The sequence below is a fragment of the Hypomesus nipponensis genome, chromosome 4, assembly GCF_054491055.1.
Source record: "Hypomesus nipponensis isolate SF chromosome 4, ASM5449105v1, whole genome shotgun sequence".
In the NCBI taxonomy this organism is placed as follows: Eukaryota; Metazoa; Chordata; class Actinopteri; order Osmeriformes; family Osmeridae; genus Hypomesus; species Hypomesus nipponensis.
The window spans coordinates 2188978-2208125 of NC_140364.1; the positions used below are offsets into that span (position 1 = coordinate 2188978).

The 19148-nt window shown below is 43.1% G+C and overlaps 1 protein-coding gene across 2 annotated transcripts; it reads right to left on the bottom strand.

The window, feature by feature from the left end:
• Positions 1-725: 725 nt before the first annotated feature.
• On the bottom strand, positions 726-18928 carry LOC146294964 (major histocompatibility complex class I-related protein 1-like). 2 transcript variants are annotated; one of them, XM_084695604.1, is made up of 7 exons: positions 18702-18928; positions 17814-18074; positions 16530-16808; positions 16011-16334; positions 15503-15619; positions 14971-15022; positions 726-1427 (listed from the first exon to the last, which is right to left on the bottom strand). In XM_084695604.1, exons 1-7 carry the CDS (start codon positions 18757-18759, stop codon positions 1355-1357), a joined length of 1164 nt encoding a protein of 387 aa, XP_084551730.1. In that variant the 5' UTR covers positions 18760-18928; the 3' UTR covers positions 726-1354. The 2 variants fall into 2 exon arrangements, with proteins under 2 accessions (XP_084551730.1, XP_084551729.1); XM_084695603.1 differs by lacking the exon at positions 726-1427 and adding an exon at positions 11456-14692.
• Between the last annotated feature and the right edge of the window lie 220 nt (positions 18929-19148).

Sequence of the window (19148 nt, forward strand, 5' to 3'; positions counted from 1 at the left end):
TTTGCATGGCCGGGAATTGAACCAGCGACCTTCTGATTACTAGCCCGATTCCCCAACTGCTCAGCCATCTGACTTACACTTGGTAGGGGGTATTCTTGGTAGGGGGTATGCACCCTTCCTGGTCTTCCAACTGAATGGTCGGTAATCCACACACATCCTAAGCTCCCATCTTTCTTCTTTACAATGGCTAGGGCTGATGAATAGGAGCTACTACTGTCCCTTATCACTCCCTGCTCCAACAGCTGTTTAATGTGTGCCTTTACTTCCTCATACTGACTAGGAGGTAATCTCTGATATCTCTGACGCACTGGTGTCTCATCTGTCACCGGAATCTCATAAATCATTCAATCATAAATCAACCCCCAATTCATTGTCACTAAACGCAAAGACATCTGCATACTCAGACAGTAAAGCCCTGGCCTGCCCTACCTGTTGCTCAGACAGACCGGGACACATACACAGCAGCAGATACTCACAGTTAGCTGAAAATGGAGGTCTGAAAGCCACTGAATTTGAATCAATGATTGGAGTACTCAAACTAAATGGATTAAATCCTATTTCTCACATCCTAATGCAATGTGGTTTCATATACCAAAATCCATATTCAAAAGGGTTGAAGGATTTGAAAAAGAAAAAAAAGAGATTTCTAAATTGCCTATTAAGCTTTCAAATTTCCACAAACAAATATTGCATTACTGGAAAATTATTTTTACACACAACTTCACACCTTACGGTTCCACCCTGTGGCCAGATGGGTGCGTCTCTGAGGAGACTCGTTAACAATTTAATGGGGAGAAGGCTCCAGAAACTCCAGACAGACAAGTATATACGGATCAGCGAAGATTTTGACACGCTGATCCAAGTGGTTGAGATGGACTGCAAAGCTGATTTCAATTTGGCGGACCTGGAGAAGTGGCAGAAATATGTTGAGAACCTGGCCTGCAGGGCCTGCACTGAGAGGATCCAACCACCTGAGGTGTGTAGCCAAACACCAAAAATCAAACCTTCTCAGGAAGAGAAGTCCACCATCCAAATCTTTGTCAGTAATCAGAACAGAGACTGTATATATTCATTAATTCAGCTATTGTTTGATTCAGGGTATGGAATGGCAGTATTCTGATTAAGTTTGTTGTTTATCATCCTAAAGAGCCATCGAAAGATCCCTGGTCCCACATGCCAAAAGGTTATGTCTTCATTTAGACTTTCTGCTATCTGCCCTCACCCCTTTTTTCCCACATTTTTATTTTTCTTCTCCTTCACGTTATTTTCAGGATATTCCTCTTGATTTTTCTTACTGACTTCCTCCACAATCACCGAGCTGAGAAAAAATGGCAATAAGCAAAGATAAACTCAATCAAAGAGTGTGTTTTGTCCTGCCATGGTCTCTCTTTCCACAGTAAGGTGTCTGGGGTGTCAATTCATGGTTCCTGAAAAAGACAAGCACAATTCAAACACAAATGTACATAGTATACTATCTTGGGTGTTTTATTTGTATGGTTGATCCTGAGTGCAGGAGGGCCATACATGTAGGAAACAATAATAACATCAACTGCATGTAGCTGAGCTCCATTCTAGGGTTCTGTACATCTATTTTTCACCAATAAATGTCACCAGTGACATTATCTAGACTCCAGTTCTACTGCCTGCTGGGCAGTGTTGGGTAACGTTACTTTTTAAAGTAACTAATTACAGTTACTAGTTAAATTCCTTGTAAAGTAACTAGTTACGTTACTTAGTTACTTGCTGTAGAGAGTAAGGCGTTAAGTGACTTTTGCGTTACATTAGGAAAAGTATTTTATTTCTAAGACAATTCACCTTGGTCACTCATGCCCAGAAGGCACATTTAGGTTTTCATCAAAGTCACGTTCCGGGCGGTAACCCGGATGCGCGGCCATTGTGGAGGCACTCGGTGTAAAAGTGTATAGGCTATGTGCACAACCGTACTGACGAACTTCCGCTGTAGCCGCAATAGCTTTAGTAGATGTTTCCAAGCCCTGCCTAAAGTAAGCGTCAGTGACGTCCATCGCATCGTAAATGCTTTTTCCCCTGCTCCAACAAGCAAGCGGGACAAGGGATTCAAACTCTACATATCCAATTATCTGCACAACTATGAGGGTAAGTAGTTTAATGTGGTGTTCCGGTCGGCTAGCGGCTAAGCTAGTTAGCGATGTGTTCATTTTTAGTGTAGTATAAAAACTTGTTTTTCTTTATTTGAAACGCCAACTGTCCGTTTTTTATGTATTATCATTTGTATTTCTGCCCCTCTCAGTTTCTAATAAAAATCAGGAAAATGATCTTCATTAGGCAGGTAAGTTTACCTAGCTGATCCCCTCTGGGTTAAATGCGTTCCTATTCAACTTTCCTCAACTGCCATTTAGCTGCACATTGTCCAACTAATGGTAGGTTTAATGACTGGTTGTCTAATTAAATATCCGTATACATATTTACATTAAAATACTATATAAACTTACTACGACCTAGGTCATGTGTGATTGACAGACGAAAATGATACTAATGATACTACACACAGAAACTGGCTATATTTGATGGGTTTAGATGGTTTTGGGCCTTCTTCTACGGAGACACAAAACTTTTTTTTACAAGTAGGCTACACAAATCTTTTTCTTCTACGGAGACAAAAAACTTTTTTTACAAGTACACAAATCTTTTTTGCAAGTTACAAATCGTTTTCACAGAGCTCGCTCTCCTGGCACTAATTTCACGCCATAGTAGCCACTCAGAAGCAGAGTAGAGTTGGGTCTTACCCTCAATAGGGGCGGGGACCCACCTTGATGGGGGAACTGACAGATTGCATTTTCATTTGAATTTTGCAACAAAAAGAGCGTGATGACAAGTAAGTGCTAATGCAATAGACTAGGGGCGCTGTTTAGCTACCACATTGAATCTCCATTTGAATAGAGTCGAAAAAACCGTGTCAATATGAAATGCAATGCAATAAGCGTTCATTCAAATGTTTCTTCAAAATAATACAAACTGAATTGCGGATTGCATTGTCATTTGCACATTGAATTGCCATTTGACAACTGCTTTGCCATTTGAATTGCGGATTGCATTGTTACTTTGCGCATTGAATTGCCATTTGACAAATGCATTGCCATTTGACAAATGCATTGCCATTTGAATAAAAAGTCTAATAAACTTCCATATATCTGTGCATTAGCATATTTAAGGCGGTTAGCACTACAGAGGCAGCCTCGTCTGCCAGCCTCGGCGCACAAAGACTCAGTGGAACAAAGACAAAGGAGTCTACCGGCGGGAGTCCACCGAGGAAGGCCGAAGAGGCGGATCAACTCTTCAGATATATCAACCTATTCATATTCATAATTAGATTATGTTCTACCTAGAACTTATTCATAGCCAGCATGTGTTTCCATAAAGCCCAATTTATACTTAGGTCGCAGACACTTTTGAAAAGGTCGCCGACAGAAATGGCGTCACGGTCGACACTTTTAACCGTCGCTTGAAAGTGTCGCCTACCAGGAGAAATTTCTACTGGCGCTGATGTCGTCACATAGTGTCGCGCAAGTGTGATTGGCTAGATAGATATCGTTGACTGCATTGTTTTGAATTTTCAGTGAACGCTCAACAGCTGTTTAAGATGGAAGGAAAAGAGGAGAGATTGGCAGAGCAAGTTAGAACATATCCACACCTTTATAATGCCTGTCAAAATTAGCTACAGCCATTTTTCTCCGATCGATCACCTAGGCTACAAAGCGTAAACAATGTAACCATAGCTATGTGTTTGCCGAAGTATAAATGTAGCAGCTTCAGCGACACTTTTTTTTCTTCGTCTGCGACCATTTCAAAAGTGTCGGCGACATAAGTATAAACTAGGCTTAAGCCCAATTTATACTAAGGTCGCAGACACTTTTGAAAAGGTCGCCGACTGAAATGGCGTCACGGTCGACACTTTTAACCATCGCTTGAAAGTGTCGCCCATAGATATATATAAACACCTATGGGGCCCTATCTTGCACCCAGCGCAATTGACTTAGTCAACGACGCAAGTGTCATTCCTAGTTTGCAATCGACGCAACGGCGACTTTTCCCTCCACAGACGCACATCGAAATGACTTTGCGCTCACGTGGGCGGTTCAGCGAAAAAGGAGGCGTGTTCCGGCGCTAACGTTTCCCGGTGCTATCTTGCAGTTTCAGAAAAACAATTCCGCTACTGACCAGGAAAAACGTGGTCTAAAGTCAATGGCGCATTATTCAGATGCTATTTTAAGTAAGTGTGACTTAATTTGGTTAGGTTTAAGGTTAGGTTCCTTTAAGTTTCAGCTTTGCAACCATACTCCCCCCGGAACCCAAAGACTTTGGTTTCCCGGACGCTGTCCGGCGGGTCATGGGAATAACGCCGCCGGATCGCTAGTTGGCATCGTTTATGGTCGGAACCTGCGACGGTATCTGATCGTCTTCGAACCTCCGACTTTCGTTCTTGATTAATGAAAACATTCTTGGCAAATGCTTTCGCTTTCGTCCGTCTTGCGCCGGTCCAAGAATTTCACCTCTAGCGGCACAATACGAATGCCCCCGGCCGTCCCTCCTAATCATGGCAGTTCAGAGGAAGAAAACCCACAAAATAGAACCGGAGTCCTATTCCATTATTCCTAGCTGCGGTATTCAGGCGAAATAAGTCTCGCTTTCCCTTAATCGACGTTGATGGAACACCCCCCAGGAGCGGTTCACAGGAGGAGACCGACGTTCTCGTCAGAGCCGTTAAAGATCGAGAAATGACATAGTATGGGAAAGGCAGAGCACTTTTCTCATTGCACTGAATTGCCCGCTCATGCTGTTCATTCAAATTATTAATCTTATTTTTACATAGCCTATATTTTATTTTTTTAATTGTTATATCTTTTAAATTGTTTAGTTCTTAGAATTACTTTAACTAATGTACTTTTGTACTTAATTTATACCCGTTTATTGTTTGCACCTTCCTGCCACAGTAAATCGCGTAGGCCTATTTGTGTACCATAAGCTTCATGGCGAATAAACCGAATTCTGATTCTGATGGGCATGGGAGAAGAAACCTAACCAAATTAGCTTTGGTTAAACAGTCATGGGAGGAAATTGCCACAGTTGTTACAAATAAAGTTCACATACATAGAAATTTCTTATGAAAATCTTTCATAATCATTGAAGAAATGTAACACGCCATAAATCAAAACAATGTAACGTAGCTTCGCAGAAAGAAGACCCTGGCCTCGCCAGCAGTGCGCACGGACCAAGCTTGCGCCCTTTAGCGAGAGTTCCGTTCCATTAAGGTGGATTATTCTAGTTCGAGCTACGTAACGAAGGATCGGGACTAGCCTGATCCGTGTCAGGCTAAAAGTCAAGCTAAACTAAAATGTGTTGCAAATAATTTCAAACAGGCGGAAACAGAATCTCAAAAGACAGTTCTGTCGAGTAAATTCCTGCGCGCAAAGCACTTTAGTCTGTGTCCGGGAACGTAAATTCAGACTTTTTGAAGTGCAGACATGAATGATTCTCGTGTTTAGGTCTACTTCATCTCCAAAAAATATAATAATATAAAATAACAAGTTAAGAAATAATGTCACTTTATCTGTTTTCAAAAGCCATTGGTTAATTGACATAAAATAAGGCCTTAGAAACTAAGCAGAGCCTCGAGACAAGTTACAATCAATTATGGCGTATCCGTTCTTTGACAAGCCTGTGGTGGATGAAGGTGCTCAGATTAGACAAAGAGCGATTATCCCACCAGCCCCAAGGGTCTTCAGAGACAGAAGTAATGCTTCCCTGACCAGTATCTGTGGAAGAAGTATAGGTTCAGCATGCCCAGCATAGTTTATCTAGATAGATTTAATTGTCATTCTTAAATAAAATAAAACATTAATTAATTAAATATATATATATATATATATATATATATATACACACAAATATATATACAAATATATATATACTGTGCAATAACACTTTAGCAACTCTTAAGGATGGCAATGAACACATAAGAGCAGCCTACCATCCTTTGTAGAAAGTAATAGAAAGGAGAGTAGACTATAATAGTAGAAAGGAGGGTAGTAGACTGCAGTCTATGTAGGTAGACCTAGACTATGTAGTCTGCTGGAATCACACAAGGAAGCAAACCCACTGCAGCCAAGCCTTGACACTGTTCAGTCTGTCTGCATCTGTCTATGTCTTTGCATGTGGGACGTTCTTGAACTATGCCAGGAAATGTGAAGGGTATACTTTGCTCCAAGCAGTACCTGAATATTACCATCAGTTTTTCAGGTAATCGTGAAACACAAAGAATCAAGGAGACTTTTTATTCAATTGTATAAAGTATTTTCATTGTTTAAAGTAGCCTATATGTTGACAAGCCTCTATATTACCTCTCCTCTGGCTTCCCAAATATTATAGGTGTAATATACTGTCCCCATGGGTGTTTCCAGGCCCATTGGAAGACTCAGGGCGTGACTGCCTGGTGCCCCCATGGTTGAAAGTGTTTCTAAAATGCCCAGAGTGGCAAAAATTAGACCAAGTGCCCTACTGTCTGCCATTCACATTGTGAAATATGCTTGAGTGCCTGCAGGATGCCCCACACAATAAATGACAGTGTGCCCTCTATAAATGTAAAAACATGTCTTAATGAGTTCCTTTATAGTATAGAAAATGTGATGCAGTACCCTATATGGTGCCCTTATAATGGCCTAAATTGGACTGTTCCCATGCCCTTACTTCCAATAGAAAAGGGTGCTGTTATGAAGTGCCCTTTATGCTGCCCCTACATGACAGTGTCCCACATGTTGCCCTTTCCAAAGAAGACAATTAGATGCTGTGCCCAACAGTCTCCCCTAATGTTCCCAGTAGGGCATGCTTTCCCAAAGTTAGTCTATCACTGTCCAAGCCCCCTCTGGATCTGTGGAGGCAGACTATGTTAATTGGAAATAGCCTTGTGATATAATAATGCTAGTCATGCTGAGCAATTTAAAATAACTGTTCTGCCAAACAAAGTGTGCAGTTTGGGTCACCTTCTGATCTAAAAAGTCAGTGAATCCCTATTTTAGTCATGGTTATCTTTCCCCTTTATCTTAAAGCTCAGCATTTAGCCTATCAGTTAATAAATGCGTGTGGCAAAGTTATTTTGAAGTAATTTATTCAAGATGTGAAGACAAAAACATTATTAGCTCACATCAAGTGCAATTAACCATGGCTTTCTTCAGTGTTTTGAATTTTATCCTACAATCTTCAATTGCTCCCACGTTCTTTTTTGGGCTATTATTCTCAATCTCCTGTTGAGAATATTGGCCATAGGCTAGCCTGTCAGAACGGTGTCAGACAGCTCATCAAATTACGCTAATTATCAGTAGGCCTAAATGCATATATATAGGCTATATATGTTAAGTATATTTGGTAGGTCTACAATATACGCATTTTAACGGTCGTAATGGTTTGACAAGTTGATCTCCCTTGCCATGTTAATTGCGGCAACATTGCCCTTTTTGGGGACTCAAAAAATCAATTTACGCTGCTGAAACAACACCTTTCTGCTGCTTTACGCTTTGCTTTTTGCGACATAACTCCTCTTTTCTACGATCGCCTGATCTGGGCTGCAGAGTCTAAGCTTATTGAGGTCTAGCTTGAGTTAGCGTTGCCTGTTAGTGGAACGGAACGTTGCCTGAAGGCAACAATGGCAGCCAGATCATCCAGAGAGTCCGCTAAATATAATATTTTCGGCTTAATTAATTGATAAAAAAATTATGACAGTCTTGTTTTGTGTTATATGCAGTCATGAACATATATATTTGCAACCATTTTCCTAATTGAAACGTTTCTAAAAATCGCTAGTTTGGTACGCTAATATTACAGTGCTGAATTGCACAACAGTCCCGCATTTCTTTGACTAGCATGTCTACAGTTTAAAGTAAACTCCATTAGCAGCGAATTTCGTTTAAATCAGTGCATATAACACTACTTGCTTTGGAGATATCGATACGTGCTGGATGACGTACCTGTAACCAAGTGGTGTCCCATTTCCTAGGGCTATGTAGCCCTTACCCCTTACTTTCGAGGGCCAAGGGGAAGGGGTAAGTTAAGGGGAAGGGCTAAGGGGTAAGGGGGAGTATTGGGATTCGGCCTTATTCGTGTTAGCGTGACTTGCGTTAGCGACGTTGATGGAACACCCCCCTGGAGTGCGCCTGGCAAATCCTCCGTTATAATAGCAATTCTCCATGGAACAAGAGCTGCTCTTAAAGGGAATGTGAGATGCTCTGATTGGTTTATTGCACGTTACGCCCAAACCACACCCATTAGTAATGTAGCTACTTCAGACCAACCCTTTTTAGATTTGCGCCAGGCGCAAAGTCATTTATCCCGCCGGCAAAATAACAACCAAGCTGAAGTTACGCCCACAAAGTTACTTGCGCTCTGCGTTTTGATACTTGCGTTTCAGATCGTCAAAATAAGGGGGATGGTGTCGCTCAAGATATATAGGCGTATATCTATGGTGTCGCCTACCAGGAGAAATTTCTACTGGCGCTGATGTCGTCACATAGTGTGGCGCAAGTGTGATTGGCTAGATAGACGGCACGCGTCGTTGACTGCATTGTTTTGAATTTTTAGTGAACGCTCAACAGCTGTTTAAGATGGAAGGAATATAGGAGATTGGCGGAGCAAGTTAGAACATATCCACACCTTTATAATGCCTCTCAATATTAGCTACAGCCATTTTCTCCGATCGATCACCTAGGGTAAAGCATAAACAATGTAACCATAGCTTCGAATGTAACAGTAAAATGATTCCGTTTACGTCACGCGAACCTTGAGCACAGGCGACTGTTTCCCGAAGTATAAATGCAGCAGCCTGAGCGACACTTTTTTTTTTCGTCGGCGACCATTTCAAAAGTGTCGGCGACTTAAGTATAAACTAGGCTTTAGCATTCCTGTTCATTACACTACCCGTAGACGTAACGCTAGATATGTCACAAAGTATATTCGGTCAACTTCTAACCTTCACTACCTATCCAGTTCTTCTCCACCTGACCTTTCTCTTTCTTTAGGGCTCTGGAACTGCCAGTCTGCTGTGAACAAGGCAGACTTCATCCCGGCGTTTGCATCCCAGGCTTCTCTTTATGCCGTTGCGCTGACAGAGACGTGGATCCGCCCAGACAACACTGCAACTCCAGCTGCTTTCTCCGTCAACCACTCCTTCACTCACTCACCCCGCTCAACCGGGCGGGGTGGTGGGACAGGTTTGCTTCTTTCCTCACATATTAAATACACATCCACACCACTCTCTGTTACTGCCAAATCATTGGAACATCATTATGTTATGCTAACTGATCCTATCAAAGCATGCTTAATTGTTCTTTATTGCCCACCAGGACCGCTAGCTGACTTTGTGGAAGAGCTGGACATGCTCCTCAGCGTCCTCCCGGATGATGGAACCCCACTGATAGTCCTTGGGGACTTCAACATCCACCTCCAAGGAACGCAGGCTGTCGACTTCTTGTCTCTCCTGACCTCCTTCGACCTGACGCTGCTGAGCACACCGGCGACCCACAAGGCAGGCAAACAGCTAGACCTCATCCTGACACGTAACTGTATCACTGACTTAACCTCTGTAACCCCACTGCACATTTCTGGTCACTACTTTATCCAATTCTCTGTCTCTCTCCCTCCAACCCCTCCCACCGCCCCTCCCCTCGTAACTTTCCGGCGCAACTTCCGCTCCCTATCCCCCTCCAATTTCTCCTCTATCGTAACATCTTCCCTCCCTCCCATTGACGAGTTCTCGTCCCACCCCACTAACACTGCCACTGACACCTTGTTAACCACTTTAACTGCATCACTTCACTCTCTCTGTCCCCTGTCAACCAGGCCTGCACGATCTTCTCCCTCCTGCCCGTGGCTTACGGATGTTATTCGTGAAGAACGGTCCACCCTTCGAGCAGCTGAGAGGAGATGGCGCAAGTCCAAAGACGGTCTGGACCTTGATAAGTATCACTTGCTCCTTAAATCCTTCTCTTCTCACATAACTAGTGCTAAAACCCTCTACTTTCTTGACAAAATTAACTCTGCTTCAAACCCCCACAAACTTTTCTCTACCTTCTCTCACCCTTCTTAACCCACCTCCCCCACCCCACCTCCACCCTGACAGCAGACGACTTCTCCTCCTTCTTTGAGAAAAAAGTCGCCGACATTAGTAATCGGTTCCTTAAACCCACCTTTCCTACCCCCTCACCCTCCATGACTGACCCAACTAAATGTCTAAACTCTTTCGCTCCCCTGTCCGAGGCAGAGCTCTCTGACCACATTCTCTCTCATCGCCCCACCTCCTGTCCCCTTGATCCTGTCCCCTCTCTTTCAAACCATCTCCCCCTCTATCATAACTTTTCTGCTCCATGTTCTAAACTCCTCTCTTACCTCTGGCACCTTCCCCTCTGCCTTCAAACAGGCCAGAGTTACCCCTCTACTCAAAAAACCCTCCCTTAAACCTGCCGTCCTCCAGAACTACAGACCGTATCACTATTACCCTTCTCTAAAACAATTGAACGTGCTGTATCTAACCAACTGTCTAACTTTCTTTCTCAGAACAACTTGCTTGACCCCAACCAATCGGGCTTCAAGACCGGCCACTCCAGAGACTGCCCTCCTTTCAGTCACCACTGCCCTCCAGTCTGCCAGAGCGGCTTCCAGGTCATCCGTCATCATTCTGCTGGATCTTGGGGTTACCATGGATGACGAGCGGTCCCTCACGGCCCACATTGCTGCGGTCTCACGGTCGTGTAGATTCACCCTCTACAACATCCGGAAGATCAGGAGATACCCGTCTGAGCACTCCACCCAGCTGCTTGTCCAAGCACTTGTCCTCTCCAAGTTGGACTACTGCAACTCGCTGCTCGCCGGTCTCCCAGCATGCGAAACCCGCCCTCTTCAGAGGATTCAGAACGCGGCGGCCCGCCTGGTCTACAATCTACCCAGACGCTCCCACGTTACCCCGCTCCTCATCTCCCTCCACTGGCTACCCATAACGGCCCGCATCAGATTCAAGACCCTGGTACTGACCTTCCGTGCAGTGAACGGGACTGCACCCGACTACGTCAAGTCTCTCCTGCAGCCTTACACCCCCACCCGCCACCTACGGTCTTCTTCAGACAACCGCCTGGTGGTCCCACCGCTCAAGACCGCCCGATCCCAACACAAGCTCTTCTCCTGCCTGGCCCCCCAGTGGTGGAATCAACTCCCCACCTCCATCAGAGACACAGACTGTCTCTCCACCTTCAAGAGAAGGCTCAAGACTGTAGGGGGGTAAATATTGTCCAAACAACCAAAACGAATTCCCCTATGGTTTAAAGGAAGATGGGAAACTGAACAGTGTATTAGCATGAACTAAATAATGCCAATACCAATAGAATTCCAGGTATTTGACTCTATGGGTTAAATCAGAGCAAGAATGGTCAAAGTACGGTTAAGTGAAATACGTATTTAATAACTTTGCAAATGAATGAAATCAATTACAAGGCAAACATGTTACAATATGAAAGTTTTCAATCTTACCTACTCTACCATGATCATTGTAAATCAGAGAGAAAGCAAGAGGTGAGGAAGGAGTAGGACAGTAGGACAAGGCAGAACTGAGGAGAAGGTCTCAGGAGATGAAGAATCCAAAGAACAATGCATTACAATTCCCTTTATACACAAGAACAACCAATCAGACCACATCTTGAATGGGGTGTGAGAGCCATCAAATTGAGACCGTCCAGAAACTCCAGACTTTAGCATATGAGAGGTGGGGGCAGGTTTGACACCCAGCCTTACAATCCTCCCTCTTGGACACAAAAGCACATGAAAAGCTGCTGTGTTCATCGTGTGATAACCTGCACCCATAGGAAAAGGAACTTGATTGCAGACAGGTCAACATTGAGATTCTAATGGTCATGGCTATTGCTCAGAGGATCACTTTTGGATCATGGCTAGTGCTCAGAGGACCAATTTTGGATCATGGCTATTGCTCAGAGGATCACTTGGAAGAACCTTTGTATTGGCATGCAGACGTGCCCTTGGTTAGCATATTCCTGCTACTTAAGTTCTTGTCCTGTTACAGCAGAACACAATTGGAGCACAGCACTTGGTTAACAATGAAAATGGTAAAGTTTGGAGTGGTCTGGGGTCTGAGTGAGTCGGATTGGATACAAATGGAAATTAGTGAGACAGTGTCCTAAAACTCAAATGGAAAAAATAGGTGAACAACAGTCCTCCATTTTGATAGATGAGAGGTACACAAACATATCATCTAGCAGATGAAAATGGCAATTAAAACAAAAGCGTTCTTGGGTCCAAAATAAACAAAACATAAATTACACAGCAATCATAAAATAAAATACAAGTTATACCAATCTACATTTACAGGTCAGGAACCATTGTGAGTTTAGCTAAAACCTAGAACATTTACCACCAACTCTATAAAACACACAAAGGTACATACTGATCCATAATACCCAATACTCATCCACACAAACCAACATAGGAACTAATGGATGGACAAACCATATGCACTATGCATATGCAGCTAAAGGAACTGGAGCAGCAACAAATAAACTGTCCCGAACGAATCTTTGAACTACAACAAAGACTAAACACAGGGGTAATACAGTAGGAATGTAGCAATATCACAATTTGGACCTGAATTAAGTAAATGTAAAAGATAGTTGGAATTGCATGTAATCACGTTAAAAAGTTTACGATTTGGTTGTCTTGATAAAGGCTCAGCTTATGCTGCATGAAAAATGGGGGAGGCCTACCCTTTCCCAGATCCCAACATTTGGACTCAGTGTGACCACTTCTTAGACAAGCACGACAAAATCTAACTTTGTTGTTAGCATAAAACAAGCGTGTGGGTGGAATAGGCATATTCCTGCCAAGATCCCAACATCGCATTTCGGTGTGTCCTTGTCTTTTACAGAAGTTACACTGTATATGATGGGGCTGCTGGGGCTTGGGTTTTGCCTCTGTCGCCATTTTTATGGCAGCAATGCGTGGCGGATCAGGAGCACGACGGTTCTTTGTAGAACGCGGTTTGGGAATTTGCGCACCAATTCCACTCTCTGTGTCTGAACACTCATTAGTAGAATGTGAGCCAGCATGGCTGGTCTCTTCACTGATTTTATTAGCGGTGTGTTGCCTTGTGGCACTAAAAGGTGTCGCTGCTTTGAGGACAGAGTTGAGAAGACATTTGCCAATTTAATGTACAGTAATCTTCAATGTTTGTTTCTTTTCTGCTTTCTTTTTATGGACTCCTACAGTTCGCCAATGTTCAATTATTTCAGCTAGCGTAAAATCAATTTTAAGACCGTTCTTGTCTTTCTTGCTCAATTGAGATAACGTTCGGTTAACGCTAACTTCTTCCCATAGGTTAAGTAATTTGTTAACTTCAGTTTCCCATTCCATTTTTGTTCATTTCATGCAGGAGCTAATATCAGAAACCAGTAATAGGCTTCTACCAACAGAACCAGGTGGAACACAATTAATGTACATTTGTAAATGCTTACTCACCGCACCATGGTTTGAAACGCCGGTTTGCCTAACTGTAACTGAATTGCTCGAAACATATCACGTCGTCGGGGTCACCAAAACTGTAGGGGGGTAAATATTGTCCAAACAACCAAAACGAATTCCCCTATGGTTTAAAGGAAGATGGGAAACTGAACAGTGTATTAGCATGAACTAAATAATGCCAATACCAATAGAATTCCAGGTATTTGACTCTATGGGTTAAATCAGAGCAAGAATGGTCAAAGTACGGTTAAGTGAAATACGTATTTAATAACTTTGCAAATGAATGAAATCAATTACAAGGCAAACATGTTACAATATGAAAGTTTTCAATCTTACCTACTCTACCATGATCATTGTAAATCAGAGAGAAAGCAAGAGGTGAGGAAGGAGTAGGACAGTAGGACAAGGCAGAACTGAGGAGAAGGTCTCAGGAGATGAAGAATCCAAAGAACAATGCATTACAATTACCTTTATACACAAGAACAACCAATCAGACCACATCTTGAATGGGGTGTGAGAGCCATCAAATTGAGACCGTCCAGAAACTCCAGACTTTAGCATATGAGAGGTGGGGGCAGGTTTGACACCCAGCCTTACAAGACGCACTTGTTCCGGGAGTACAACGGTACTTAGGAATGGTTTGCTGAACCCAACGCTGGTTTCCTCAAGGATCACAATGACTCTTGCTTAGACTGTTGCTCTTGTTTGTTAGTGGTAGCTGATTTAAACTGTTTTCTATTTGAGTTAATCCTATTTCTATTGCTTTCCTACAGGTACACTTGCACATAGAGATTCATGTTGTTTAATTGTAACTTGTTTAACTACATGCTCTTATGGTTTCCTCCCTTTAGCACTTATTTTTTGGTTGTTCACAATGTGTACTTCTTGTTTTTGGCTACCCGCAATGCTTTGGGGTTATCTTGTTGTTATTATCAGTGACCTATGCACTTTGTAAAGCTCTCTCTTGGAAGTCGCTTTGGATAAAAGTGTATGCTAAATGAATAAATGTAAATGCCTGCAGTCAGGGCAGGTCAGCTGGATGAAGCTGTCTTGGGGTCAGGGCTGAAGAGAAGCTGTCCAGCCAGAGGGGGAGAGTCCAGCAAGGGATCTCATTTCTCTCAGCATCCTTTGTTGATCTGTGAGCAGGCCTCTGCATGCATCAAAACATTTGGTTCGATTCCAGGCTCTGGCAAGAGTATTTAGCTCTAAACTGGTCAATGCATACACATCTGACAAAAGACCAGCTCGACTTTTGCGCTGTATCGCACAGCATTTTCAATATGCAACGTGCAGGACAAGGGGTGAAAATGCTGTGTGACACAGCACAAAGCGGGACAGGTGGTCACCCTAGTGTCAAGGGGCAGGATGAGTGTGAGAATTTGGAGCGCGCACTGTGGAGAGAGAGAAATAGTGAAAGAGAGCACTTACCCTAACCCTACGGTATCAGCATCCAAGGAGAGGTTAGATCCATCATCAGATGCTGCATGGAGAAACAACCAGAGCAGATCAACTGAGCTGACCAGAAACACACAACTGACATGCAGGTAGTCACACATCATGGATACACAAACACACACACAATGTTGAACTACCAGAAACTTTATTTTTGACGTTTAACCCTTGTGCTGCCTTCGGGTCACATGACCAAAAGGTTCATAACGAACCATTGTTGTGTTTACCCAATTTTACCCAATACAAAAGCAAAAAAAAAAAAAAAGATTTCTACCTTCGCAATGTGGGGGGTCTGAGACAGCCCAACGGTTAAAAGAAAATGTTTCCCTTTTTTTGTATGCGGTAAAGTTGTTGCAAACGACGGTGGGTCCCAATGACTTCGGGTCAGAATGAAGATAACACAAGGGTTAAGAAGGATTGTCTATGTGATGCACATATAGGTATCTGTGTGAAAATAGATATATTGGGAACATAGTACACTGTCTGAATACTTCAGTTTAATACTCACTGTTAGCTGGAACAAAGCCATTCTTCCAGATGACGACTCCACAGACGATGGCGACGAACAGAAGAACACCAACCACAGCTCCAATGATGAGAACAGAGGAACCGGGACCATCTGAACCTGTAACAACCAACACAGAACATTCATACTACAACTTGGAGCCTCACATGCTGGTGATTTCACATACTATTGAGTCATTAGCAAAAGATCAGATGGTCACTCTGAAAAAGAGAGAGCCTTGATATGAAAAACATTCTAGAACTGTGTATGTTGTCACCAGTAGCAGAACCCTCCAGGTAGGTCCTGTATTTAAGAAAGTGTTTCTAAGTATGAATAAGGAACAGTAGCATATAGGAATAAGGACCAGTAGTGTATATTCGATTTAACAGAACATGGAGATACAACACTAAGTAAATACTCCTAGTCATCCCTCCATCATTCTATCCTTGTGTGAGGAAGTACAGTAACAAATGCATGTTTGTATTTGTCTTCTCAGCCCTGCTGGTCTCACCTGGGTTGGTCCTTCCAGTGTTTCCATGGTTGGTCTTCACCACAGAGCGCTCCAGTCTGGTGACAAAGTCCTCCTGAACCCCCGAGAGCTGAACCACACACTCATACCTCCTGCTGTCCAGGTCTTCAGGCTTCACTGTCAGGTGAACACTCTTCTGGAAGGTTCCATCCTCATTAGGTAGAACCTCTCCATGCTCCACATCCTCATACACCTGTTCTCCATCTCTCCTCCAGAACACCTTGACACTACTGGGGTAGAAGCCTGTAGCGTGGCAGGTGACTGGAGAAGAGGGGCTCTTCTGGAGCAGAGACATGGAGGGGGGGACTGGAGGAAGAGAGAGACAGAGAGAGGGAGGGAGGGAGAGAGAGGGGGGGGGGAAGAGAAACAGAAAGAATGAGGTAAATAGACAGAGATATAGAAAGCCTTAAAATAACAAAATTGGTCAAAGGATTACATTTGCCCTCAATTATCTAATTTCTCATGTGTTGACTCAGTTTTGGCATCATTAATCCCCTGTACCTGTCCTATTTAGAGTTTTCTTCCCAAAGTCCAGATACTTCTTCAGCCAGTAGATGCATTCATCGGTAAGGTAGTACTTATCATACTTAAGGAAATGTTTTTGTTGGTCCCACTTGTATGTAGTTCTGTAAGCCTGTACCACTGGAGCAATCCATCTCATATTCTTCAGATCCAGAACCAGCAAGTCCTCTCCATCATAACCATACTGGTTAAACCCATCTTTAGCTCCAGTCACATCATCCCACTCACAACCATACATCCTCTGAAATGAATGCACAGCTGAGAGAGAGAGACAGACAGACAGACAGACAGAGACAGACAGACAGACAGACAGACAGACAGACAGACAGACAGACAGACAGACAGACAGACAGACAGACAGACAGAGAATCAATGAGTATTATGTTACTGTTCTCCATATTCAGAGCAGATTCATGTAGGAACTACTTTCTTTCTACCAAACTAAAGCTAACTAACCCTATAATGAAAATAGTTCCAACATGAAACTCCTCACAAAAGATCTGTCAATCAGTGGCGGTCCTAGCACATTGGGTGCCCTGGGCGAGTTGGGTGCCCCCTGACGAGGAAATCTTGTGCCGACCCCGAGATTACGCGGAACGAGGCCCGCTACTACCTGGCGGCACAAACAACAGAAAATGCTGCAGGGCACCGTCTCAGAAAGCAGGGGTGCCTGCAATATACCAATTCCCCACAAAGTGAAATGATAGATAAGACAAAACCGTGCAGAGATTTATTTTTATGCTCGTGCACCCCCAACGTGACATAAAAAAATGCCGCCCCGGGTTGCCCGTGCCTAAAACCGCCCCTGCTGTCAGTGCTCAGGTGTGCTATCTTCCGGGCCTTTCTGTGTAGAGTTTGTATGTTCTACCAATGCTAACATGGATTACCTACACACAGGACCCCAATAAAAACTTGTAGAACAAATCTCTCTCCTGTCCTGTCCATGACCAAGACATGGGCATGAGCACTTAGACTTGGTCTCTGGGTGCCACTGAAAGGGCTGCCCACTGCTCCAGGCTGCCCTTGAATGAAGGACAGCAGGGATGGGACAATGCAGAGAACACCTTTCTATGATGGATACTGCTGTGTGTATGTGTGCTTCCTGTGTCACCACTCCCTGAATACATGTTTGTGTCACTATTGCAGTATGAATGATGTTGATTTTCCATTAAGACCTCTTGTACAATCCCCCAACCTAAGTCTTTCTGTGTCTGTGTACATGTGCTGTAGCTGGGTATCAGAGGGTCAATAGACTTTACTCACCTCCACTCTGGTTGAAGCGCTGCTGTGCAACTGCTATGTTAACTTTGAAGCTATTCTCAGTTTGGATGGAGATCTGAGTCTGTCTTTCCCAGTACTCAGGACCCTCAGTTTCATTCATCCAATCTTGACGAGGTGTCTCTCTGCGGATGTTGCTGTCATAGTACGTGATAGGCAGGCCATCCACCAGCCCCACTGTTACAAACTCTGGGAAGTTAGGCATTCCTGAAGTTGCTGTGTAGAAGTATTGCAGCGAATGTGTGGCTGCAAAACAAAAATCTTGATTAACTAAGAGAAACGGTACATTAATATTCATGTATTTTCCTTCAATTTTTGCATTATAAATATGTAAGAAAAACGAAATAAAAAAAATATATATTAAGTCTTTATTCATTAGCTTAATACAAATATTTAACATGTAATTGATCCATTCTAACTAAATTAGGCCTTAAAGTACAGCAGCCTGTTGCACCAAATGTGCGTAAGTTCTTTCTTAGTCTAGGGTGCAAAGTCCATACTAAACGATAAGTTTAAACTAGTTAGTTTGATACTAAAGCTGAGACGACGTTTGGTTGCACCACGGATACAGTAGGCGCGCATACGAAGAAATCGTCACCAAACTCGTTTTGACAACAACTCACAATGAGGAAATGCTGTATTAAACCATTTTTATCATAAAGCCGCACACGTATTCATACATTTAGGCCTATACACATTTCATACATTTATTATATTATTTACTATTGTCTCTATATTGGTAATTGAATAAAACTGGAAAGGTAAGAATGATAATGTGTGTTTCAAATTACAAAATGATATAGGCATTATACAAGTAGCCTATTAGGTCTACACCTCAAAAATGACTATATGATTAAGTGATCAACCACTCACCTGTAGATGCGGGAGAAGGAATTAGACCCAACAGATAAACTCCAATTATGAACATCATGCTGATCGAATTATCCAGGTATTAAGTGTTCCTTTTTAGATTTAGGATTTGTCTGCCCATAGCTAAATAAACAACCTTTTGAGTTCCGCTGAGACTTTCCCATGTGCAACTCAAAAGGTTGTTTTGCCACCTATGGCAATAAACACAAAAAGCCCTTTGACTCTACACGCCGAACGAGACAATCCTTGCCTACGCAGTACACCCAGTGTGGAAGATGAGGAAGTTAGGCTACGAGACCTAACGTTTTACGAGAAATCACGTGACTTGTCTGAGGTAGCCGACTGGTCTGACTGGTCCGTCCGTGTACGTAACCCTTGAAAATTGTATTTGGAGGTTAGTATAAAACACTGAAGAAGGCTCTTGTTTATGGAGGACCAAACCTGCCATAT

Excerpts from the sequence above, each read along its gene's own strand:
- LOC146294964 (XM_084695603.1), bottom strand. The coding sequence starts at position 18,759 with ATGATGTTCATAATTGGAGTTTATCTGTTGGGTCTAATTCCTTCTCCC. Across the intron at positions 16,335-16,529 it reads GAAAACTCTAAATAGGACAG|TCCCCCCCTCCATGTCTCTG; the intron begins GTACAGGGGATT and ends CTCTTCCTCCAG. Across the intron at positions 15,620-16,010 it reads CACTGGAAGGACCAACCCAG|GTTCAGATGGTCCCGGTTCC; the intron begins GTGAGACCAGCA and ends TGGTTGTTACAG.